This window comes from Echiichthys vipera (assembly GCF_963691815.1).
Source record: "Echiichthys vipera genome assembly, chromosome: 10".
NCBI lineage: Eukaryota > Metazoa > Chordata > Actinopteri > Perciformes > Trachinidae > Echiichthys > Echiichthys vipera.
The window spans coordinates 25,633,040-25,659,896 of record NC_139835.1 but is presented as its reverse complement, the minus strand read 5'-3'; the positions used below and the strand labels follow the sequence as shown (position 1 = coordinate 25,659,896).

At 41.0% G+C, this 26,857-nt stretch overlaps 2 protein-coding genes across 2 annotated transcripts in view; both read right to left on the bottom strand.

Annotated features, from left to right (window-relative positions):
* cyp27a3 (cytochrome P450 family 27 subfamily A member 3) overlaps window positions 1-9,010 on the bottom strand; it is a 12,961-nt gene extending 3,951 nt beyond the window's left edge. Inside the window, exons 1-8 of the mRNA XM_083922214.1 lie at window positions 8,556-9,010; window positions 7,141-7,331; window positions 5,324-5,523; window positions 4,164-4,361; window positions 2,282-2,445; window positions 1,858-2,024; window positions 1,507-1,588; window positions 1,110-1,313 (exon numbers count right to left, since the gene is read on the bottom strand). Coding sequence (XP_083778340.1) covers window positions 1,110-1,313; window positions 1,507-1,588; window positions 1,858-2,024; window positions 2,282-2,445; window positions 4,164-4,361; window positions 5,324-5,523; window positions 7,141-7,331; window positions 8,556-8,969 — 1,620 coding nt within the window. The 5' untranslated portion in view covers window positions 8,970-9,010. The remainder of the gene's footprint in view (window positions 1-1,109; window positions 1,314-1,506; window positions 1,589-1,857; window positions 2,025-2,281; window positions 2,446-4,163; window positions 4,362-5,323; window positions 5,524-7,140; window positions 7,332-8,555) is intronic.
* A 1,493-nt stretch (window positions 9,011-10,503) lies between these two features.
* On the bottom strand, window positions 10,504-18,354 carry eaf2 (ELL associated factor 2). The gene is made up of 6 exons (XM_083922315.1): window positions 18,204-18,354; window positions 15,883-15,977; window positions 15,598-15,734; window positions 14,286-14,455; window positions 13,856-14,089; window positions 10,504-12,241 (listed from the first exon to the last, which is right to left on the bottom strand). The coding sequence occupies exons 1-6, from the start codon at window positions 18,304-18,306 to the stop codon at window positions 12,198-12,200; spliced, it is 783 nt and encodes a 260-aa protein (XP_083778441.1). The 5' UTR covers window positions 18,307-18,354; the 3' UTR covers window positions 10,504-12,197.
* Between the last annotated feature and the right edge of the window lie 8,503 nt (window positions 18,355-26,857).

Here is a 26,857-nt window from a genome sequence, read left to right as displayed (position 1 = left end):
TACCGGTGATACCATTCAGTGGGTGAATGTGTGTTGTTTAGAGTATTACCCATACAGTCCAGTAGAGGGACGTGAGTTACAATATCTTAACCCTTGGATTGATACAGCTCTCTGAATGAGGCTAAAATAGCTGATTTCCATGAAGCCAAAAACAGAGGTAAGTGTTTAACATGCTCCGTTCACATGTTTGTAACAGCAGGAGTCAAAAGTCACTGATGCAAACATGTAAAAGACACATACTGATACAATAATCTGCAAAAATATACTGGTGCTACAATCAAACAGAGCGTCTTCATTACTACCAAAGGAGAGCTCTGTCCTGGGAAATATGACATTTTCTTTTTTTTTTAAATGCTATAAAAAGTGTATGAAGCAAAACTAATTACATGAAAAACAAAAGAGAATAACATCTTTTTAAATTCAAATTAGTTGCGAAGCTAGGCCTGTAAGGACATTTTTTTTCCCAGTTTGGTATGGAAGAACTGGACCGGTCTGCACAGTGGCCTGACAAATCCCTGCAGCCAGGTTATACTTACGTGGAGTATTTTAAAACATTGTGCTTGCAGAGATGCTTGTAAAAGGAATGAAAAAGATTAGCTCAGAATGCTAATCCACTGAGACTTTTACTTCTTAATAGAGATGTTCTGATATTGATACCTGAACTTTCATATACCAAGCACCTATCAGAGGCCAGTGCATAAATATAAATATAGATATTTTTTAACAGCTGTATACGTCTAACCCTGTGTTTGGATGTGATACGATTGCTATCATTGTTGTATTGCCTAGCTCAGGTTAAACCCTTTGTAAAACATGAACAAATACAGAGGAAGAGTGCAACAGGATTCTATTTTATCATCTATTTTGATAGTCTGTCATAACGGAAAAACAACATAAATAAACTACTTTAAAGTCGTTTTTCGGGGCTAAATTATGTGGTATTGGATATTTAAACAGTATCAAAGGCATTTCTGATACTGGTATTGGTGTCAGAACAACTCTACTTTTTAATAGAAGAAAAAACAACCATAAATGAACGATAACAACTACTGTATGACAGAGAAAGCAAATCTATGGTCATGGTAGCGAGAGCAAAGAGATGTTCTTACCCTGGACAGGAGGAGATACATCTCCAGCTCAGCCACCCGCCTGCCCAGACACGCCCGGATCCCAAAACCGAACGGCACTGACCCAAACGGGTGGTGCTTGGACTTCTCTGTTCCTCTGAGCCAACGCTGCGGCAGGAAGATGTGGGGGTCGGGGAAAATATTCTTATCATAGGACACTGCGTAGTGGCACAGGTGGAACAGCGTCTGTGAGAGATGGCACTCATGTTACAATTTAATATGTAATATTTGCACAGGATAAATACATATCAGTCAGTACATGTGAGCCGTGTCGCATTTGAGGCTTTGTGACTATTAGCTTTAAGTCTGAAATGTCAGAAATGTTCTTTTAACCAGTGAACACTTCACGACTTTTTGTCATGTCTAACATGTGTCTCACGTTTTTGGGGAAGAGATGATCTCCAACCACAATCTCATTTTCAACAGTGAGACGGGCGTTTCCTGGTACCACTGGATACAGCCTGGTGAGCACAGAACAAAGCCGGGAGTCAAAGAAAGTTTGTCCATTCATGGACAGACAGACATGTAAACAGCAAAGTACTTCAAACCACTTTTGTGTACGCTACAGAAGGTGTCTCCAGGACCACTCTTCCAATGATGACACACACAAACACACACACACACACACACACACACACACACACACACACACACACACACACACACACACACACACACACACACACACACTGTTGTGGTTCGGCAGTAACAATGAAAGGAATCCTCTAACCGTAGCGTCTCTCTGATGATGGCCTTCAGGTACGGCATCTGAGCAATGTCATCACTGTTTGGCATCTTGTCCCCAGGGCAGACACTTATCACCTCCTGGTATAACTGTTCTTGGATCTCTGGCTCCCTCGCCAAGTGATACAGAGACCAAGAGATAGTGTTGGAGGTCTGCAACAGGGAGGAAGACACACTGTTATCTTCTGTCAAATCAGTGTGATGTTTCAGAGACGTCTGGGTGAGAGCTGGGCTACATTTAGTTGTGAGGAGTCTAGGTTATATAAAACTGCTCTTTCAATATTTCAAACTATACTTTAATGTGAAGCACACTTTAATGTGTTATACTGAGGCATCATACATTGTGACAATAAGACAAGTAAATGTAGGACAAGTTAACTACAGTCAATCACACACTGTTATCTACTCACTGTGTCGACTCCTGCCAGCAGGAGTTCAGTGATGCTGCCAAGGATCTCAGTGACTGTCATCTGATCCCCGAGCAGCAGGTGTGTGAGATACGCTCCTTCCACATTCTGGTCTAGATGCACCTTCTCCTGGATCTCCTCCATTTTTTGCTGCACCAACCTTTCGGCTATGAGACAAAAGAGGAAGGTCATCCCTTTTTCATTTGTCGTTGAAAAAACCAACACAAAGAGGAGACGGGCTTGACGATTTTGGCCACCAGAGGGCGAAAGAAACACACTCTTTCAACTGATGGGGAATAAGGGCTGTGAGGGAGTCACTAGAGTTTAGCTTTCATTCATTCATTTCATTCATTTATGCATTTATTTCAGGCAGCGTTCATTACAATAGCATTTAAACAGGAAATAGCAACATTTGAATGCAATTTGTGCCTGAAAAGGAGCGGGAAGAAGAAAACAATCGTATGTATACCCCACCTCCCTTTTCTCATCAAGTGTCTTAAACAGAATGTGTGTTGTCACTTCCTGGATTCATGCAAGTAAATGTAAATAAACAAAAACACACAAAAAACAACACGTTACATAATGTGCCTTCTTGAAATGCTGTGCAAACGGCCATGAAGCCTGAACTCTAGTAACCTTCTGTGACAACAATCAGCTGTGGGGAGCAGAGAGAGGGCTGTTGAGAGACCCACAGTCTCGCTTTGCCACAGAAAAGCTCGTAATACTCAGAAACTCCTGTAAGTCTTCACTCCAAATTAAAGACACATGACCTTTTTTTCCAATCATAATTTAATGCTAGTAATAGGCTATAATGTGTTCAGCATCTCATAGTATTTCTTGTGCAGTTTAATATCTGACAATAACAAACAACAAAGTCACCAAGACAAAATAGTGTAGTTCAGTGGTGGACCCTCAAGGCCAGCAAGGCCCTCTCTGCTGCCCTAAACATAATCAGGAATATATATTTTTTAATATTTATTCTTTTCACAAATATGTATTAAAATGTTCCCCATAGTTTATACTCTTCATTTCATAGCTTTCCTAAGTTGGTTGCTCTTCTTTCAGCCCCAGGTCGAGGTCTGTCTGGGGGGGCTGGCGTTGATGTTAGAGTGTTTATCCAATCATTATTCAGCTATCATGTGTTGCCAGGGTCCAAAATCTGCCTTTACGCCTTCAGAAGCAACAGTGCAGGCGCATTGGTAGCTTAAAGTCTACTACACTGTACTTACTGATTTCATGTTTTATTCTTTTATATATATATATTACTGTATACGAGATACTGTAAATCAATGTAGAACAATGATTGTTTGTTTAGCAGCTCCTCAGCAAGTAAACAAATATAGTAAATCTTGTTTTCCTTTCATCCTCTTTTTCTACTTTATTTTTCATTTAGTTATTTTGTTTTATTTCTATTTATTTCTATTTATTTCATTTTCTTTCCACATGCTGTTATTTATGTATCCTAATATTTTTTGTGGATTAATAGATCTGTATTTGGTATGATGTTACTATTGTTTATATTTATATGCACTAATTGATGAATAAAGAAAGAGAACGTTATAAGTAAGTAAAAGTGAATAAAATCGCACAAAATGAGAGCAAAATAGATACAAAGACAAGCACTGAAAGCAAGATAAAATGACCAAAACAATACAATATATTATTGACATATTGATATTTAAGTATAAAACAGCTTTTATGAAATGCCTGAGACATGCAAATACATATAAATATAAAATATATACGTGTGTGATCTTGTCATACTGTGTGAAAATGGTTTTTTGTCTTTCTTCAGGGATCATATAAAGAGAAACCCTGTGTCTGTAACAAAATGGCCTAAAACGTGCTGTACTTTGATTGGCTGGTTGAAAGTAATGTTGCTCACAGACTTTGAAGAGATGATCCCAGGTTGCCACAAACTGTTTCCAGAAAGGTAAGTAGGGCCAGGTGGCCTTGGGGAAGAGGACGAGGACAGGTGAGAGCCTGAACATTTCCCCCACGGAGAAGATGAACTTTTGGGTTTCCTCGGGCACCACCTCGTTCATGCAGCCCATACGGGTCTCAAACAACACCGAACAGATCCCTGCATTTAAAGATAACAGTAGAAGAATAAAATTGTTATTGTACCAGTACAACCCACACACACAGGACCTATATACATGCAATTAACGGAGGGATGGCCGAGCGAGAGCGCTGCCAATGGATCGGCTCCCAAGACTGTTGGGGATCAACGCCTTGCTCAACAGCACCTCAGCAGTGCCCAGGAGATAAACAGTCACCTCTACAACCACCAGTCCACACTCCACCCATGGTCCACACAGGGACTCGAACCCACAACCCACCAGTTCCCAGCCAAGGCATCTATGGACTGAGCTACTGGCACCCAAAAGTGCAGAAATAATACATTAAAAAATGTTAATTAGTAAGAAGTGCTGGTAAGTGAATTTTGGCTTCAGACAGAGCCAGGCTGGCTGTTTCTGAATGAGAAATATTCAAATGAGTGAATGAGAAATATTCAAATGTTAAACAACAACCTGACGTGTAAAGGCTTTGAAAAGAACCTTGATTAAAGGTCATATAATGTACTTAAAGCTACCTTTGTGATCATAAACACAGTATCTAATCAGCTGTCAAGGCCAAAAGACTCCCCATCTGTGTCAAACACTCTGAATGACGACACACACGCGGACCAGTTGCTCTACATAATTCTCAGCTCCACCCATAGACTGTATCAGTAAGAGGTGATTTATAACATTTAGTTTTTTATTTTGGCAGGTTCAGTCCACCATAATTAGTAACAAACCTCTTTTGTGAAGAATGACAGAAATAAAAACATACTTCAGAACAATCAGCGTAAAACTATTTTCCATTATTTAACTTAGTGTTAAATAACAACAGAGTGCAGTGTCTCTCACTTCTGTAAGATTGATTTAACCAGCAACTAAGTGACTTTTAGTTACTTCTTTATTACTAATCAAGTTGTTGTCAAGTATCTAAAAAAGATGAGTTTCCACAGCTGATTTAATGTGTTTGTTGTCTGCTGACCTTCAAAAGCAAATTTGTAGAGTTCTCCAGTCAGGTCATTGACCATAATGCCGCGGCCGTTGGTTTCCCTCAGCCACGCCAGTCTGTCGATGAAGTCTGTCACCACCTCGTTAAGGGTGTTGGAGTAGGAGGACACGTGTTTGGGCTTCAACATCCGAGGATTCAAGATGCTGCGGATGCGCTGCCACTTGGCCCCCATTCTACAAATGAGGATAAATAAAAAGGACATGGGGTGGATGAGGTTGTTTAAAACATACACTAGTAAAACTGAAACAATCCTTTTAGTTGTTCTAAGCTTAGAAGGGTTTAACATGTAATATTTGGCTCAAATCAAGCAATCTCATTGGTTCATAGTATTGGTACAATGACCACATATAATGGCTATGATGTCCTGTGCACAATCATTATAACTAAATAAAATAAAAAACATTAGCGTGCTGTCAGACAGCCCCTTTCGACGGGGAACTGAAGCATGTTTCAATGGTCTCTTCAAAGCCACCAGACTCCTTTGACATAAACAGCAATTTTACTTTGGAAGAACAAGGGAGTCGCTGGTCTTCCGGTGCCTCGATCGGTTAATTTGGTTGTGCTAACGTGGGACTTTGGTGAATGCTAATGCTAGTTTAGTCTACCATCCATAGCAACCGTCTTGATGTGCTGCCAAAAATCTGATTAAATTGGAGTCTCACCATAAATGTCATATTGCCATATTTTATGACGATGCCCCTTAGCTATTGCTTCATTATAGGGCTCTTGTTTCCATGTCTTTATGGCTTTTTTCCTGTACCTAACATCCTATATTTCATCTGCAAATCCCATAAACGAAAACACTGATTTATTGTATTCCCTTTGTCAGAGAGCTCCACACACACACACACACACACACACACACACACACACACACACACACACACACACACACACACACACACACACACACACACACACACACACACACACACACACACACACACACACACACACACACACACACACACACACTCACACACACACTGTAGTTAATTTTCAATTATTATTCATCAGTATCTGAAACCATTGTTGTTGTTATTGACAATAAAACAGAATAACATCAGAATAACATTATTCCTATTATCCAATTGTCCTATCAAAGACAGAGAAAGAAAACAGAGCAGAGCACATTTGGCTCCTCTCGTTACTCTAAACCTTTCTATTATTTAAATTTGAAACATTGTTAAACACCCTTAATTATTCAAGTTGATTTATAGATCAGGGTACATACTTCTCTTATTGACATGGAACAACATTTACCACCAACGACAAGTGCTGCCACAACGAGTCTGACAGGAAAAACAGCCAGAAAATGATGGTCCCCTTCGTGCCTGTTTGGCTGGAGACTGCACCATAATTGGTAAGAAGCTGTTGATGATATTTGAACCCTTGTCCCTCCCACTATGTGCATTGTTGTGCCCATCAAGTACAAAGCCCACAGCAACTTAAGATAGGAGTCTAGCCTTGCCTAGAATGATATTCAACTAGAACTTAAACATGTCTCTTTAAGTCTTTTCAAGGCTGCAGAAGCTGGAGTTCAATATTTCAACGTTCCAGTCTTTACCCTGTACATTGTTTCACGCAGAGCTGTCAGAGACACACAGTAACATTAAAGAAAGAGGACATTTCCAACACAACACTCTGGAGGATACTCGTGTGTATAAATGTTCATATTAGCTTCATCTGAATGAAGTTTTGCACAGAACAAAGACTTATTGTTTTCAGAGAGATTGGAAACAATGTGAACCTCATGCTTCGTAAAGCTATCTACGGGGAGGTTCACTTACTCTGTCAGGGGCCCATGGGCCTGGTTCCTGAGCTCTCTGTAGCTCCTCCAGTGGGGCATGTCTGTCCGTGCCGGGTGTCTCCCTTCCTGCCTCAGCACCTGCTCTATCAGCTCGGCGCTGGCCACGTTCACCACAATCAGAGGGCCGTACTTTGACTTCCACAGAGGACCATAGATTTTGCTGTGCTCAATCTGTGTGCAAAAAGTGTGTGAGTCATTAGATGTTCAATGCACTGAAGTATAATCAGTTAAACATGGCATTACACTTAAAGGGTCAGTTCACCCAAACCATAAAAATGTAATGAAGGTCCTCTTCATTACTAGAACTTTGCACTAGAATGCTTCTAGTTTGTGCAATAATTAAGTGTAATGTGTTGCTATGTGGCAAAAAGAGTACCCAGCGATGTGACAACATAGCAACCATGTGCATTTACTGAACTCTTTGAGAGATGGTTTTCCTTAGTCCGAATTAATTTTAGGACAAACACATATAACACAATCCACAGTCTCCATTTGGTTGCAATAATAATCAAGCACCAATTTTGAGGTTACAGGGTGGACAAGGCAGGTACTTACATGCTTATTTACATGTTATGTGCCCGAAAGGAATTCTTGAGTTACCTAACCCGTTTGGTAATGGGGAAGTCATTTTGCTGTTGTTTATTTTCAAAGATAAGGTGATAGGGACAGACTTCCCTGTCCTGTGCAGAATCAAGGCCATTGTCAGTAGCAGGATAAAAGGCTTCTGGTTTCCACATCTGTCAGTGACTTATTGCATTACTGTTACTGTTAAAAAAACACTTGTGACCTATGGGTTAAATCAATAACCATGCATATCCAGCTGCTTAATAGCCTTAAAACTACCAATGCAGATCATTTTGGTTTTATTTCACTATAGATTACTGACATGTCTGTTTGGAACATGCACACCTCTGCACCAAATACCACGGGAGGTGAGTGCAATAAAAGGCATTTGAAACATGCAGCGGAAGTAACTTGTCTTTCCAGAAACAGTGTCTTACACTTACACCATGATGGCTGGTTTTCATACTTTCATACTGAGTAAACGTTATTCATCAGGGGCTAACTGGGACTTTTAAAAAACTCTTACAGTTGGATTTTTAAAATGTCATTTTGTTCAAAGCAAAAATTCAATTCATACCCATGGCATTGGGTAATACACGATGCAAAAACCTATGCACTGCCTGCGTGGATAGGTAGGCTGCGTGTGTGTGTGTGTGTGTGTGTGTGTGTGTGTGGGGGGGGGGGGGGGGGTGTAGTAGGCTGTTTTCTAATTTGAGTGAACTGATCATGAGTGAACTTCTCTTGCAATAAGATTCAATGCTGAAACCAAGGTGAAACAAATGAAACACACGCATCAACAACGCACCAGAATAATGGATGCCCTTCACGTACTTGCATTTGTTGCGTCTTCTGGAAATACCCTTTTAGAAAGAGCCAGTTCAGGGTAGTCATGAAACTTGGTCCGCTTAAGTCCTCCATCGTTTTCAGTTTGACGTTGTCACCCATCACGGTGGCGGTGGCGGCGGCGGCGGTGGTGGTGGCTGCATCGCGGCGGTGGATGCACCCGTACTCCCCGTGCTTCAGTCCCGCTGTCACTCTCTGGATCCCTTCGTGCTGCTGACGGTTCGCTCGCAGTCCGATATTCACCAGAGATGTCCTGAGCATTTTTAACCGTATCAAGCGTCTGTTGTTCTGCACGGACTGTGATCCCAAAACATGCGCGACAATCCCGCACTGCGTGTCTAATAATAGCGCAACTGGCTCTCTGTTTGCACTGGCTGCAGGAGAGCGCTGCAGACGGCGCATTAGCCTAAACCCCAACCTTTGCGCGCCCTGGACTTTGATAGCCCCACCATATACTTTATTACAGTAACAAGCACAGTCACAAAGGCGTTCTGGTGATAATTGTTTTTTGGTAAGAGGATAAATCTACAACACAAATGAAGCCGATCACTAAAATAAATCCATTCAGTGAGGGTGAAGAAAGGAATAACTGAAGTTTCTACCGCAGCGCATAAAACAGCATCGAACCTGTGCACTGTGACATCAGAATTTGGTTTTATTACTCAACTAGGGTAAGTTATAATACATACACTTCCAACCAATCAGCTGCTCACATCCAGGAAAGTCACTTCCCCTATTTGTGTATTTGTGTGTGTGTGTGTGTGTGTGTGTGTGTGTGTGTGTGTGTGTGTGTGTGTGTGTGTGTGTGTGTGTGTGTGTGTGTGTGTGTAAATAGTGTATAATACCTCTTGCAACGTTAACAGCTGATCTTTGCTGGTGCTCCGCATCCATTTTAATCGCAGCAACAGTCAACAGTAGCCTACCTAAAGGCTTTGGGTTCGGACCCAGCCCAGTGAATAACTGTATAATTATCATTAATTATATATCTACATTAACTACATGGGGTATGGCAAACATATGAGGCACACCCCACAACAGAGATTCACAACAGTTTTGTCTTGGGACTCCCCTGAACAAAGTAATGTCAACATGTGTCACCACAGGTTGTGGTCTATAAATATGATGAACCAAAGAGTGATCTTCTCTGTCGAGGATATTTTTATAGGGGGCTGAAGCGGCCGAAATGGGTTTTCTCAGGAGGGTGGCTGGAGTCTCCCTTAGAGAGAGGGTGAGGAGGAACTCGGAGTAGAGCCGCTGCTTCATTGCGTTGAAAGGAGCCAGTTGAGGTGGTTCGGGCATCTAGTAAGGATGCCCCCTTGGTGCCTCCCAAGGGACCAAGGGGGCATCAGACCCAGGACCAGGTGGAGAGATTATATCTCCACACTGGCCTGGGAACGCGTCAGGATCCCCCAGTTAGAGCTGGTTAATGTGGCCCAGGAAAGGGAAGTTTGGGGTCCCCTGCTAAAGCTGCTGCCCCCGCGACCCGACAACGGATAAGCGGATGAAGATGAGATGAAGAGGAACTATTTATATTTTACAAAAGAGTGTTGCAGACCTAATGCAGTCGATCCGCCGACTGCATTAGGTCACAAAAGGTGTTTGTAAGATCATTTCCACTGCTCTGTACATGACATACAATCGAAATCCAGGTGCTGTTGCTTCTCTTGAATGGAACCGAGAAAACAGCAAACATTCAAAGATATTAAATGCACATTCAACAATCTACTGCTCAAGGAAAAAAAGTAAAACTAATAAGGAAGACGGAAACGCCCAGGATATCCTGCTGTAACCTGGCAGGACCTCAGGCTCTAAATTGCCATAAAATGTACTGTGTGATCAGAATAATTTGAAAGACATTAAATAAGTGCAAACATTAAACACACAGTGTAACAAAAAATGAGAATACATAAATAATAAGTCCTGCAAAAGCACAAAAAACTATTAAAATCTTTATTTTTCTACAAAGAAATGACTGAAACAGTTTACAAATGATGCTCTGAGGCCACCGTTCTCCTTAAGGCTACAACACGTGATTGACTTAAGACGTGATCTTCACCAGTCTCTCACTGCATCAGTCAACGGGGATGCCAAAGAAATGCTGGGACATCAACAGCAGCTTGCTGTGTGCTGAGATAGCTCAGCGGTGATATGGGGCTTTGTGACTGAACGATTAGAAGGCGTATGTTATTACTGGCCGAGGCAAATAACAAAAAGGCACGTGAAGTTCTTTGAGGCTCACATAGAGGTGCAGTATCGAAGCATCCGACTTGTTTTACGCAATACAGTTCGTACTAACTTTCACTTCCAATTGCTTGGCTATTAATATATATAAAATATATTAAACAATCCACCGTTGGTCGAGTATACTTTAAAATATAAATAATTAGATTCAAGTATTGCAGGTTTTAAAGCTACAAAGCGTCACCCTCACTGAGTCAACTAAGCACTAGTGCACTATTTCTTCGTCACAACTCAGACCCACTGAAATATCACATAAACGAGGGTGTAGAGACATCTTTAAACTGCAATAATTTATATTGATTATCAGCTGCATTTGCCTTTAAGCTCTACAAAGCATGATTTAGCATTTTTCAGTTAATTGTTTTGGTTTTATGGTCAACAAACTCCGCTCTCATCAACCCAGTTTCCAGTCAGCTGAAGCAGCTGCTATCTAGTAAAAACCTTTGATAAAACTGTACACTTCCCTCCCAGTGTGAGACAGACAGTTAGCATTGAGTTAGCAACTAGCCGATGGACATAGTAGAGCATCTACTGAGTCGGTGAAGACCAAAACAGAGCTAAAAGGAGAGTTGATACTGGATTTTCAGCTACACATTCAACTCAAAATGTAAGATAACGTTGAGCTGTGACTTCTGGGTGTGTAAATAAAAAACTGGTTGCTACAACTTCCGAAGGAGCTTGTTCCTTTGCCCTCAACGCACTGCCAACATTATCGTTTCATTTGAATTAATGTGGATTTGAATGAAAATGTTTTGTTGTCCTGCAGCTGGATGTTAGTAATTCAAAGCAAAAAGGTTCCACAGCTCCCTTTAAAAAATAACTCCATAAAACAAAAGCAGAGGACTCTGTCAAATCAGTTTGGCTCATCCTTAAAAACAACAAAAAACTGAAGCTATGAACCGACATCTGAGCTAAGGCACAACAAAAGCGCCTAATATTGCTAAGCAGAAATGCATGAACTCCAGTGGTGGTTTAGGATAAGTCGTTGGTGGGCAGAAACATCCATCTAGACTACATGAACACACCACTCATCATTCTGCCTCTGACATGCTTGGTCACAGACGTGCATCCAGTGAGATGAAACAATACGGCTAGTTTATTATAATTCAACGCTTCTCTTAAAGCAACGACATCACGTCACTGGACTAAGGCATCTTTTAAACACGGTCTCTACGCACAAGAAAATGAAGATCACGAAGCAAAAAATGTGACCGAAAAATTTGACGAATGCCGGCAGAGAAGCAACAAATTATATATGCTAACAGAATAGTGGATATGTAGAGAAGACAGTCCCACGTTAAAGGAAGCGAGACACTGACAGGTCCGTGCACGGCTCCTTTACTCGTCACTGAAAATCCTCCTGATATCCACGGACGTCCCTTGTGTCGTTCAGTCACTTTCGCTGCCTGATTCACTCAGCTGGAGGTCATTCTCTGCAACACAAGTACATAGCAAAATACACAATAGGCCACGAAGACTTCTGACATACATGAATCATTAAACCCAATGAGTCCTCTTTGTACTATTTCAATGTAGTTTCATTTTACCAGGTCCTCCCATCCTTTCTGTTTGTTATTTCACAGTTTGTTTTGTTTCAGGACACACTGTAAAGCACTTTGTAACCTTTGAAGAAACATTCAGGGAGTGAGTTTGATAACTTTTAAGTTCCTGCGGTGCGTCCTTCACTTTAGACGAGTTTAAGTAACACTGTAACAGCGGCTTTCAGTTTTGGAGTTGGGAGTTAAAATGATGCAAAAGACATAAAATACAACATAAACAACAGAGAGTGATGTGGAAAACATCCACCTGAATAATCTAGATAATGTTAACAGGATATTAACTGTATATATGTATTTTAAATTCAGAATATACACAATGTGTTTATAATTCTAATATTTGCATTTGAAATGTTTTACTATGAATATCTACTGGTTCAAGTCCCTGTGTGGACCATGAATGGAGCGTGGACTGGTGGCTGGAGAGGTGCCAATTCATCTCCTGGGCACTGCTGAGGTGCTGTTGAGCAAGGCACCGAACCCCCAACTGCTTGGGGCGCCAGTCACTGGCAGCCCCCTCGCTCTAACATCTCTCCATTGGTTGCATGTATATAGGTCCTGTCTGAGCATGTGTGTGTATTTCGGGCCTGTGTGTGTGTAAAATGAAAAAAATAAAAGTGAAAAATTGAATTTCCCCATTCCCCAAAATTGAATTTCCCCATTCGCGGGACTAATAAAGGAATTCTTCTTCTTCTTCTTCTACTGCTCATTGTCGCCCATGTATTCCTGTGATTTCTGTTTAATTCTGACTGCTGGTTGAAAAAATGATCATGAAGCAACGATGTAACACATTTGAAGTATGTTGGTGCTGAAGAAACACCAAACTAAAAAATAAACAAACCTCTAATTAATAATCCTAATCATGGTTTTTAGGACTTTTGGAAGATCCAATTAATCCATTATTTCCCCCTATATCTGATTACAAATTGTTGTTACTACAGTGAGACTGAAATTGAGTTCTGGCTGCTTTCATAGTTTTGCTGACACTGTCAAACTCAGGGCTCATCTTTGACCTTAGGGCAACTGGCTGGTATCAACTCGTAAAGTAAAGATAAGAAAATATGGCGTGCTGAAAAAACAAATAGCTGGCTCAGCTCAGCTGGCTGCGAACCGTTTCTTTTTTGGTTTCCCAAAGTTGTGGATAGGGTGTGGTACCTTTTTTGTTATCACCCCAGTCGAGGTTTCCAAGCGTAGTGAGCCGCTACTAAAACATGGAGTTCAAAACACTGGATCACAGCGAATAACCACTGGAATTGTGACTTGCGTAACGTGGGACAACGTGGCACAAACCTGTAATTTTAAATAGCCATGCTAAGATCAAGAGGCCGTACTTTTGTGATTCACTTGACCCAGATTTTAAAAAACATTAGCCCACAAAACCATGCCGTGGTCGATTGACAAAGTGCAGATGTTTGTTCAAGATAATGTCACAGCAGTTTCACAGGGCTTCCCTATGATGATCAGTGAAATGGAGTCAAGAGGGCTACTCACTGAGTGTGTTCATGAGTCCTCCTCCACTCTCCTGGTTGTGACTGTTGGTGTCGGCGCTGGTGGTGATGATAGGCATGCTGTGGTTGGCGGGGGCCGGAGGCGGCACAGAACGTCGTTCGTCTTCGGAGTCGCTGCTGGAGCTGTCATCGCTGCTGGAGGACGAAGAGCTGTTGGAGTCTGAGGAGCTGTCGCCGCTGCTCAGCTGGTCCATGCCCCGCGCCTCTGCCATCAACTCTGTGAACAGGAGCACGTGCGTAAACAATGAAGAAGAAAAGTGTGACAATCATCCCCATTTATGGAAAACAGATGAAAACGATAAATGAGCTGAAAAGAGTAACAACGTCATCCAGATGCATATGTGGAAACCTTCAACAATGAACACTCATGAAAGCCACTATAGGTGAAGACATCATGTCTAACACCACGTCACCTCTCTCGATGTCGTCCATGGGAGATGCCGGGGATGTCTTCTCTTTGGGAGGAGAACTCTTGGAGCTGGCTGAGGTCTTGTTACTGCTGCTACTGTTAGTCTTCACTTGCTGGCTCAGGCGACTGGTCTGTTGCTCCAGGCGAGAATGCATCTTACTGCTGCCCTCAGCCCTGGATATGCACATATACAGAATAAGACAGGTAGAATGGTTCTATTACTACTACCTGAACACGGTTTTAGGGGCATCTTAAAGCTGCATTAATTAATATCGATTACCAGCTGCCTTTGCCTTCAAGCCCTACAGCGCTTTTTTTTAGCATCTTTCAGTTAATTGTTTTGGTTTTACAGTCAATAAACTACGCTCTCATCAACCCAGTTTCCGGTCACAGCAAGCAGCTGCTATCAAGTAAAAACCTTTGATAAAACTGTACACTTCCCTCCCAGTGTGAGACAAAGTAAGCAATGAGCCGATGGACACAGTGGAGCATCTACTGTAGCAGCTAAAGAGATCTCTCTTTCTCTCTCTCTCTCTCTCATGGGGTCTGTGAAGACCAAACAGAGCTAAAAGACGAGTTGATATTGGACTTCCATTCTTCAGTTTGCAAGAAACACAGCTGTGACTTCTGGGTGTGTAAATATAAAAACTGGTTGCCACAACTTCCGAAGGAGATAATATATCAATGTTGTGTTTTCAGCTTGTTCCTTTGCCCTCAAAGCACTGCCAACATTATCATTTTATTTGAATTAATGTGGATTTGAATGAAAAATGTTTTGTTGTCCTGCAGCTGGGTGTTAGTAATTCAAAGCAAAAAGACTCTACAGCTCTCCAGCCGACCACGCACACATGTTCTGGACGTGCCCGGAGCTTGCTGAATTTTGGTCAAATACATTTCAAACCCAGAAACAGGCTCTTAACAAAAATTTGGGACCAAATCCCCTGACTGCTCTTTTTGGGCGACCTCCGTCTAAAAATCTGCCCATTACTACACAACGTGTCGTGGCCTTTACCACGCTGCTCGCCAGACGTAACATTCAAGTGTCAAGATAATATTACCTAATCCAGCACCAGCAACTCGATATGTTGACTTTCCCACCCCAGTCAAGCTTAAAAACTGTTTCTAACTGCTAATTGCCTTTGTTTTTTTTAAACTTCTGACATTTCACCTTAAGTTTCTTATGTCAAAACTGTAAATGAAAACAAGTAGATGGCAACATGTACACAGACACATGTATAAAAATCGCAGACAGTTAAATTTGATGAAGCAATATTGAATAAAAAGAACAGCAGTGACATAGTTCCTAAGCAAACCACCTGGTCTTCTTCACAGCTATATTGCTGTTGAGTTTCTCCAGTCTGTACTCTCCCGTGTCATGGTTCACAATTAGGATGCACTCTTTCATATACGGCCTCTTTGACCCCTTGAAGACTGTTAACGGTGCACTTGAACCCTAAAAAAACAAACAAAAAACACAGGCAGGATTGCCCAGTGAGCTTTAACCAAAAATTAAGCATCTTAAAATGTTCATATGTCCACAATTAAAGTTTAGGACCTGGTTAAATAATCTCCATAACTGATTTGGAGTATCAAACACTGACCTCTAAATTGGGTAAAGTAATAGTAACTTGCTCTCCTTTGCCCACTTCAAGCTCCCCTTCACAGGCTGTATCAATGGAGGCTGGTTTGAAGTCATCTGTGACATAAGAAAGCAAGAAAAAGAAGTATTTAAACATTTGATTTATTTAGCACGGGTTAAAAAAGAAGATTACATTTAAGAGACATTAAAACACGCAAAGGAAACTGAGAAAAACCCACAAAGGGCTTGGGCATGTTGGGTTCCCTGCAATTATTAAAATTATTATTGAATTATAATCCAAAACCAACAGATTGAATAACTGTTTCTTCCCTCAGGCAGTAAAATGCACAAACCCTCCTCCCCTCCACCCCACCCCTCTCTAAGAACTGAACTGAATGTGCAATAACCCACTCACGTTCCACTTACTTTGCACCTTTGTAAAATAACACCTCATTGTGTACATATTTGAGACGTACAGGACCTACACTCACCAGCCTGTCCAACTGCCCAAATTTCTAAACAGCCAATAACATGGCAGCAACTCGATGCATTTAGGCATGTAGACATGGTCCCATGTGTCTTAAACTGATCCAGTAAAGAGCCGCTGTGGCTGCAGGTTTTCATTCAAACCAAGCAAGAACACACCTGACTCGACTTATTTAACCAACTGAATCGCCTTCACACAGTTGGATTTGTTGGATCAGGTGTGTTCTTGCTTGGTTGAAATAAAAACCTGCAGCCACAGCGGCCCTTTACTGGATCAGTTTGAGACACCTGACTGCTGCAGTTCAAAGCGAGCATCAGAATCATTAAGTGACGTTGCATGGTTGTTGGTGCCAGGCGGGCTGGTCTGAGTATTTCAGAAACTGCTGAACTACTGGGATTTTCACACACTGTCTGTATCAATCATGTCTCATCAATGCATGTTACTAATTCAACTTCTTCCCTGAAGTTGTTTGTGCTTTGTCGTCTCTCAGGTCTCTGCTGATCGTGGTGGTGCCTGCTGCCGTGGTCCTGCATGATGCTTCCTGCTACTATTATCAATATTTCTCATATACTGTATACTATTGTTGTTTTGTTTTTGTTTGTTTACTTGTGTCAGTTGATTCTTTCTTGTGTATTATGCGATGCATGTCTGGACACCCTCGAAAACGAGATGGTACATCTCAAGGGGCTTATCCAAATAAATAAATTTAAATACTATGATTAGTTTAATAAATTAAAAAATTTGTAGCCATAACAACATCATCAGTAATATATCTCATTGTATCACAGCTGTTATTACCACTACTCATCATTGATCATGTTTGCCACCATAATTATTATCATTGTCATATTCTATCACCTTAGCTGTACTTGTTTCTACTATTGTACTATAATAACTGCCATAACATATGAGTCAAATTCACATTACTATAGATATTATTACAGTTACTGTTACTTTTGTGGTTGCTTGTATCTCTGGGACTGTCTCTCTGTCTGTCGGTCTGTCTGTCTTTCTCTCCCTTCCCATCCGTCTGTTTGTCTGTCTGTCTTTTCTCTCTTTCTCTCTCCTTTTCTTCCTCCCCAACGGGTCAAGACAGACGGCCGTCCTCCACAGAGTTGGGTCTGTTCGTCCCCGTCTGTTAAAGGGAAGGTTTTCATTGCCACCGTACTCTACGGGGGAATTGTTGGGTCTGTGTAAATCATGAATAAGTCATAAAGTGTGGTCTATACCTACAATGTAAAGTGTCCTAATTAATAACTTTTGTTATGATTTGGCACTATAAATAAAATTTAATTGAATATTTATCTTCATACTTGTTTTATTTTAGTATTATAACTTTTTTACTACTTTAATTGCAGATTCTGAAAGCTAAATACAAAAAATAATCAACAATATTTAACATGAGGGGAAAACATATGTAAAAAAAAGAAAACATATCGTCTAATAAAAACCATATACTCTACATCACAAAACATGTACATTTAGATATAAATAATATGTTAAATATTAACAACAGTAGCATTTTAATAGTTTTAAATGTGGTCCCTCCGTGCTGCAGTTACCCACCGTAACCACAAGATGGTGCTAGTGTACAGATCGCCGCGATGCTAACATTAGCTAGCATTTTGACAGCTGGAGCGTCAACGGTTTGTAGTAGTTGAGAGTTAACTAACTTATTAAGAAGACAGTGAGCATACGGAACTGTCAGCTGACTTAAACGGGCCAACAGCAGGCCGGTGCAAACAGACTGACGACACAGCTAACCCGGTTAAATGTCTTTAGCTACAGAGCTAGCTAGCATGCTACCGTTAGCTACTGTAAAACACGTATCCTAGTGATTCAAAATCCCCACTTACATCGCACTGTGTGGTAGCCACTTTTAGAGTGTTTCTCAAACGTCTCTCCTAATTTCAAGACGTGCTCTTGATTGTCAAAGTTGGAATAAGTTGTTCCATTCATCCTGAGAGTTTCATGAGCTGTAAACTTTCTGTTCTTTTTTATCCGATAACCATGTACGGCAGAGCCTTTGGAACACCTCATTGGTTACCATCCGTTAAGCCCCGCCCTTGCCCTCGTTATGATTGGTCGAGAGGACTATTCCTTCCGTCTGATTTGTTTGAAAGTCTGTCAATCAAGATTTTTGACATGACGGGGCAGCTACAATGCCAATACGTGACATGTCTTCTCGACTGTCACATTATTTGTTTTGTAAAATGTAAAATTAAGTGTTTTATCAGAATTTAATGTAGAAATGTAATTTTGTATTTTGAACATAAGGCATATTAATTTCAAGCTATTGTCAACTTGATCATTTGGTGTGGTTAAATTTTTCTGAACTCTTTAATTTATTGATATAAGATTCATAGATTCATATATATTAATATATATAGATAATGGTATGCTTAACTGAAATGTAATCCCCACGTTTATTTATTTATTTTATTTTTTATTTATTGTCAAAATCCATTTTTATGTGTAGTACATGTCTGAATTGTTGTATATGTGAAACTGTGAGGCAAGGCAAGTTTATAGCACATTTCAACAACAAGGTTTTCATGTAAAGTGCTTTACATAAAACTTTACACCAGCATTGGGGGAAATAACACATGAAACATATACATTTAAAACACATAAAAAGACATTTAAAACACATAAAAGGTAATTTAAAGCATACAAAAGATGCTTACAGTTACATACGTAACAGTGCAGTTTACTGAAAAGCAGCAGCAAAAAGAAAAGTATTCAGTTGAAGAACTAGAAGTTGGCGTTTTCTGGAAGTTAAAACATTCTGTATATATTGTTCCTGTTATTCTTATATTTTTAATGTTTCCCTGTGTTTATATTGTTGATGCTTCTTCTGTGTTTGCTATCCACTTTGCTGCTGCAAATAAGAAATGTCCTGTTTGTGGGACTAATAAAGGAATATATCATCTTATCTTATCTTAATTACTGAATTAGCTCAAACAGTATGGAGGTCCTGCGGGTCTGGCAAAGAGAGACTAAGGAACTGCTGCAGCAACACTTACTGACTGACTGCAGTTTCCAGCTCCACGGGCTGACGGGGGCTGTGGGCTCCACGAACCCTGTGACAGTGAAAATAATCTCTTCTCCTTTCTTTAAACTGTTAATGATTCCTAAGCCTTAAATTCCCGCACTGTCTGCGCTTTACTGTGGCCATATGCTCCGCTGCCTTCAAACATTAAAGGATCAACATCTAAGACAAGTGGCATGCCCAGATTACACAAGTGCATTATGACCAGCTCGTCACTGCTTGTTTTCCCGTCCACTTACGCCACACGAGGAGGTGGTGTGTATGCATGTGAGCAGGGGAGTAGACATGAAAGGAAGGTGGTTAGGGGGAGATGTTGGAATCATATGAAATAGGAATAAACAACAGAGCAGTTAAGAAGAATTACTTTATTAATCCCGCATCAGGGAAATTCAATTTTTTCACTGTATTACCTTTAATCATTTTACACACACAGGCCTGAAATACACACACATGCACAGACAGGACTTATATACATGCAATTAACGGAGAGATGTTAGAGCGAGGGGGCTGCCAGTGACCAGCGGCACCTCGGCAGTGCCCAGGAGATGAACTGGCACCTCTCCAGCCACCAGCCCACGCTCCATTCATGGTCCACACAGGGACTGGAACCGGCGACCGTCCGGTTTCCCGCCAAGTCACCTATGGACTGAGCTACTGCCACCCCCAGCAGACAGTGGAGGCTCTAAATTAGCCGGCTCTCACCTTTGACCTCTAGGGTAAAAATCAGAGTAACGTTAATCTGCTGCAAGAATATTCAGAATAAAAAGGTGTAGGAATTGTCTCAGAAGGGGACAGATTAATAAAACAAGATTGGGACATTTCAGTCAATCTTCATGATGGCTTGTTTTCCCATTTTTTGTGTGTTATTATTGTCCTATTTTAAAGATGTCACTTCTGTGTGGACAAATGGATCACAAAAAGGAAAGGAATCCTCTTTCACTGTCTCCGTATCCCTTGTGAAAAGAAACCGGCGGGGGTCTGTTTCCATGGGTGGAAGTAAACAGTGGCTGTCCTCTGGTGATATCAGTTACTGTGGTGCTTGCCCTTGGACCGCGGGAGGTAGGGTTTACTGTTTCCAAGCAACTATCCGCAAGTTAACAATGCTGAGGTTCGAGCCACAGAGAGTACCCAGGTTGTAAGATAACGGTGGTGAAAGAGAAAAAGTCTATACTAGAGTAGACTAAGCAGACCCATGAAGATTATTTATGCTCTTGTGGAGTGTGTGATAGTTTTTTCAGTCTCTTTCTGTTGTTTGTATTACATTTATTGCTGTGACGATGTTTTTAATGTTGCCAAAACTGTCTTGTAATGTCAATAAGACGATAATATAAAGTAAAATAAAGGAAATTATTCTGCTCTTTCACTATGCATATTATGATTATTACTGAAGTTTGTGTGCAAATGTTGAAACAGTATAATTTGATATAGTGAAATGTATAAAAAGTGATCTGTTTCACTCTATTGGGACTGTCATATTGGACCGCATAAAGACTTATTGATACTAGTTTCATTGCTGTTGTTATTATGACTATTTTACGGTGTGTTATGTACAGTGCTTATCCACAGGACTGTGTATTCACATTGACATTATGGTTCTACTTTCAGTTCTTTGTTTGTCTTTTTGTTGCATTTGGCTTCTTCCTTAGTGACTTGGTTGGAAAACACTGCTTTTTCACATTTGGTATTAATAAAGTAATCTTTCTACAACGACAGAAGTTTCTACTTTTTTTTATCTGCTATGTGGAAAAGAAGATGAGCCAGCAGACACATCCGGCTCATACTGGACTGATAAAGAGACAGACACCATCACCATGACCTGGGCTCTCCTCTCCGCCTTTTGAGCCTTGAGGGGAGGCTGAGGAGGGGGACATATGGGCTGAGTGGGACCACAGCCAGCGTTTCTCATCTGAGCCAATCAGGAGCAGAGTGAGAGCGTTTGCACTATGGTTAGTGCTGCCTTCACTTGCTGTCGGGAAGAGAAAACATCCCACTATGAACAACACCCAACAGAGCGAGGATGGATCATGTACTATGGAACCTGCCCATCATAACACACACAGGCTATAACATGACAGGCACTCTAAATCATATATAAAGTTTAGGATTACTGCAGATTTAAAAGGTGTATCAGGTGTAAATGCATTTGTTTGTTTGGCATTCTCTAAAAATAATGTTTTTTTGCAATGCATTTTTGCTCTGATAAAAATAAGCATTTTCCTCTTTTCCTGTCTGAGCCTTTTGATTTTAATAATACGATGGATAAGTATGGATGGATGGATAAGTCAGGGCCGCATACCACCTCATCTCAAGTTTTGTCTTATGAACTACATTTGACATCTTAGGTAGGACACTTCATCTCTTGTTTTCTGGGCAATTTGCCATTCACATTATTTTGACTCTGCTTTGCCAAACAAATGTGGCCTAATAAACATAAAACAAAACACTTTGCACATTATTTCATGAACTGAGTCACGATTTGTCAAACTACACAAACTACACCAACAGCATGATATCATGGATAAATGAATGAATGAATGCTTTATGTCAAACATGTAAATAATAATAAAAAATAATAGAATAAAAGCTAAAGGAACAATAACACAATATTTACTTAACACGTCTGAAAAGGAACTGCAAGAAGCAAAAGCTTATTTAATTCTACCGCTTTCCACTACTGTATAATATAATCACAATGAATGACTCCATAATTATATCATATCTTATTATTTTAAATTTGCTACATATGTATGCTATATATGCACACCACAAAAAAGAAAACATACATATTCACATACTCATACATACACATATTCACCATAGAAAATAAATATTAAAATAAAAAAACAAATACATAATAAACCTATGAGAACAGGTGATCAAAATACCCCTTCTTCCTCTCCGTACCTTGTGAAAACCACATGTGTGTAGTGCTTTTTATCATCAGGTGAAGGAAGAAGATATAATCCAGATTTCAAACTGGAAGTGTTGCTTTTTTACGAGCAGCACGTGAACGCAGCACAGCTCCCAAGGAGAACCCCCCGCACATGAACGAGGTCGTGGATCCGGGCTCTTGGATCCGGGCTCCTCAGGTTAAAACACCTCAGACCAGCACGAAGGAAGGGACGGAGAGCCAACGAATGTGTGATTTTATGTCGGTACCGTCACCGTCCGGACTGCACAGATCCCGGTCCCGGTCTGTGACTCACATCCAGATCCCTTCAATCTGAGGAGGAGCTCAGCGCTCAACCTGCTGCCCGGATCCGGATCCAGAAGACGTCCTCTCTCGGATGAGATGGAGGGGAAAGCGTCCTGAAAGTAACTCTGAGTGAGTAGCTGGATGACGCAAATGAAGATATAAAATCAGAATACACAGTAGATAACGATGCCTGGGTGATGTAGACAGTGTTGCACAGTATATGAGTCAGTGACGCACCTGAAGTACCCCTCATCCGTGTGTAGGACTGATGTTACAGAAAGGGGTTTAGAGTAGTGTTGTCTAGGTGTGAAAAGTGCATGGATTTTGAATAAAGTGCATGAAACTGCTTGAAATGCATGTGATCTCCGTATTTGAGGGACTGAAAAGAGCATTTCCTGACATTTTTTTGCATGGAAAATGACTTTAAATGATTGACAGATTATCAGAATTGGTGGTTATATTTCTGTTTGAGTCCTTCTGCAGAACGCTGTCTCAAGACATCATGTTGTATAAGATACAAAACAATGTCATTTAATGTGATGAAGTACAAATATGGAGTTTACCGCAGCTGTAAGGTGCTGGAAAAGCATGCAAATACACCCTGAAATGCTTGAAAAGTGCTTGAATGTGACTTTGGTAAAGGTGTTGGACCCCTGCTTTAAACACAGGCATCTCTCTAAAGATCTATTAGCATGTTAAATAAGTTGCTTCTGACGTTTGAATGATGGAGAAGAAGCTGGGGATTTGTCTGCAAATATCATTTTTTTCCCAATTATAGAGTAATATTTTCTTTATTGGTTAATCGCCTAAATTAAACTATTTAAAAAAACAAGGATGCTCATCACCAATGCTGTTTTCCAAACTGAGAAACAGTCCTGTAACCTCCAACATATCGAACCAGCCCACATTGGTTATAGAGGATGATTTATTGCCTCTTTTATGGACCTTGCTGTGAGATATTTTGCCAACCGCTGCTTGTTCCTAAATGTGTCCTGACAGTAATTTTAAGTGGCTGCTACATTAAATTTAGTTATGAATATGAATTATAACTAGTGCTGCTCGTTATTCCCTGAAGTCGTTTAATGCTGTTATGTTGGCCGGGCATGCTGCAAATTAATTGCCCTTCCTGGGAGGAATAAAGTTGTCTGAATCTGAATCTGAAGCTTGAGAATGAGCTTTACACTCAACTTTAAATGAAGTCCCTGATGAAAAAAAAAGGAAATTTGAACATTTACACTTCCTTACTCCAGGACAGATGGGGTGAAAGCAGCAGATTGTCTCATCTGAGTAACTTTGACTGACAACTATTTGATATTTTACTCTTTATAAATGACTTGAATGATCATTTGAGCATCCAAATCGCTCTTGATTCATTTAAATAGTGACTTAGAGTAGATGAGTGTTTAGCTGCTGTAGTTCGAAGCTCAGGCCGTACCAGAGATGACGTTCTGACTCCCACACTAAATACCTTAATGTCATTACCTGAATCTAACAGCCACTGGGTTGAACTCTCCTCACCTGTGGGAGTGGTCTTTACATCCCAGACGCTGTCTCCAGTGTCAAACAGTCCTATAGTACTTCAGCTGTGGTGTCTTTTTAAAAAACAAGCTCAGCTGAGGAGATTCCTGTTGGTCGATACTATTTATACCCAAGATGGGAGAGTGTAACACCGTGCCGCAGTATCAATACGACTGTATTTGTCTTTATGTTCTCTTTCATCTGTGATGCCATTTTGTAAATGAAAGAGTGAGGCACTGTAGTTATTCCTCATCTCCCTCGGGGAGTCCCCGGAGTCTCCTGGGAGCCCCTTTTAGTGCAACATGTTTGGGGATGACTGGGCTGCAGCAAGCAGGTGCATCTAAGCCGTGACTGGAAATGCCTCTAGGACTGATGGGAGTGCTGGCTGACTTCCAGCCTGCAATCAGATAATGTTAATGAATACTGTAAAATTGGGTTATTTTGCACCAGCAGCAGTTCCTTTGTTTTCCAGGAACGGAAAATAACTGTGTAATGACTGTAAGGCTCGCTACACATAAATACTTGATGAAAAGTGACTTAGTTGGAGTGTTTTGTTTGCAAAGATGAGGCTCACGTGACGGGAAAACCATTTGAATTGTCATGGGTGTTCTCACAAAGGCATTCCCCGCAGCATGTGTTAGTTATTAGTGCGGCTTGAAACGCGTTACCGCTTAGCTTGCATAATATTTCTATGGTTTTAGGCAGAAATGTTTGGCTCATTAGGAAGAATCTGATTATTGACTCCTGGATTAGTTTGGCATGTAAACGCTAACTGTGACCGTCCTTCTATTTTCTTCTCGATCACGTTCGGAGGAATTTCGCCAGGGCTTTTTCTCGTGTCACCGCTATTTTAAATTAACACATCAGTACGTTGGAATTTGATGCATTCATGGACAAGCAATGTCATGCTAATTCCAGGCATATCTGTTGCTGACAGGACCTTCAAATTTTGCCTTTTAAACCACCACTTGACAGATACAATGTACAGGAACATGTTATTGAACTGTTGTAAAAAAGCATGATATTATGCTGGGTTAATGAAACCCCTGCATTTCTAAAACCCTGGATACAGCCCTGATGGATCATGTTGCCTAGTAAAGACGTAATGCAATAATAAATCAGCTTTACTTTCTAACTGAACGTGGCAGACTGCCGTTCAGCGAGAGACCCCACACACTGTACAATCTCGCAGATTGTCCTCCACAGCGTCGCTTTGTTGCTCCCCATCTGAGCTCTGCGTGGACTTAATCAGTAAGGTGATGTGATGCGATAAAAGGTCAAACGGTGGACCTGCAGGCTCTTACAGCTTCCCGCCAGCTCCGCGAGCACACATGCACACACATCCACTCACATCCACCTACTGTAAACAGGAGTCAATAACACTAGATTTAATGAGACAGGTCGATGTGTCAGGGTAAGCCTGCAGAGATCCAGGGCAGGTAAACTAAGGGCCCCAGGGCGACAGGCATGATAATGTACTGGTGTTGTTCTGGAGAAAGATCCACTCGGGTGCAATTCCCTTCCATTTACTTATTGGCTGAGATCAGGTGTTTTTTTTTGTCCATTGACTTCCACTTCCCAAAAGTCATTACCATAGTGACTACGGCGGAGTTGTTAAAGGATGATGGTTACATGTAGTTAGTAGTTTTTACACACAGTATACACAGATGACTAGACACAACTTTATATAGACTATATAGTGTAGACTTTAATGGGATTTCTGCTGCGTGGATTTTCTTTGAATGCCTGCAGAAGTGATACTTATAACTTATCTACAAATCCAGATTTTAGCATATGTGCTCGCCTGCTACTTTTGGTAAATGGTAAATGGACTTGTACTTATAAAGCGCCTTTCTAGTCTTCTGACTACTCAAGGCGCTTTCACAGTGTTTGTCACATTCACCCATTCACCCAGACATTCACAATGATGGCGGCGATCCTCTACAAACCATCTAATCTAATGTAACCATTCACACCACATTTACACACCCATGCGCAGCACGGGGAGCAATTCGGGGTTCAGTGTCTTGCCCAAGGACACTTCGACATGCGGACCGGGGGAGGTGGGGATTGAACCGCCAATCTCTCACATGGAGGACAACCCACTCTGACAAATTGCCCGCTACACAGAGTTGACTGATTCTTCTGGATCGTGACATGAAACAGCGATTTCTCCTTTAATGGTCATTGCTGGGGGGGGGAATAACGATTAGCCAATCAGCAACGGCGGGACTAATGTCGTTGTCAAGCTGTCTCAGTATCTCTACACATCATATTGTAGTTTGTTATTACTTAGCTCTGCCGCACTCCAAAATCATTTTGGTGGCATGGTTACTCACCAGGGTCAACTTAAAATGATGTTAGATTCAGACGGATACATCGTTTTCTAGTGATATATTAGGAAAAATCGAATCCCCCTCTGTTAGAGTGGAGGTGACGGGACCATATTATGACGAGAGGGTGTAGATGGAAATCGAGTTGACTATTCTGTCTGATATCAGGCAAATATACAGTAGCAATATAAAAAAAAATCTAATTTATTTGAGACAAAAAAAACCTTAACTCAAGTCTTTTTCTGGAGCTTCAAACTGCCTCTCAGGGTCTTCCTCATCGAATGTCACCACGCCACGTGTATGGATCTTTGTCCTGACGCAATGATATCTGAGCAAACTGGACCGGCTGAGGAAGACTACGAAATGCAGTTGAAAGCTCAGGACATAGCAAAGGGGATCTAAAGCTCTTTT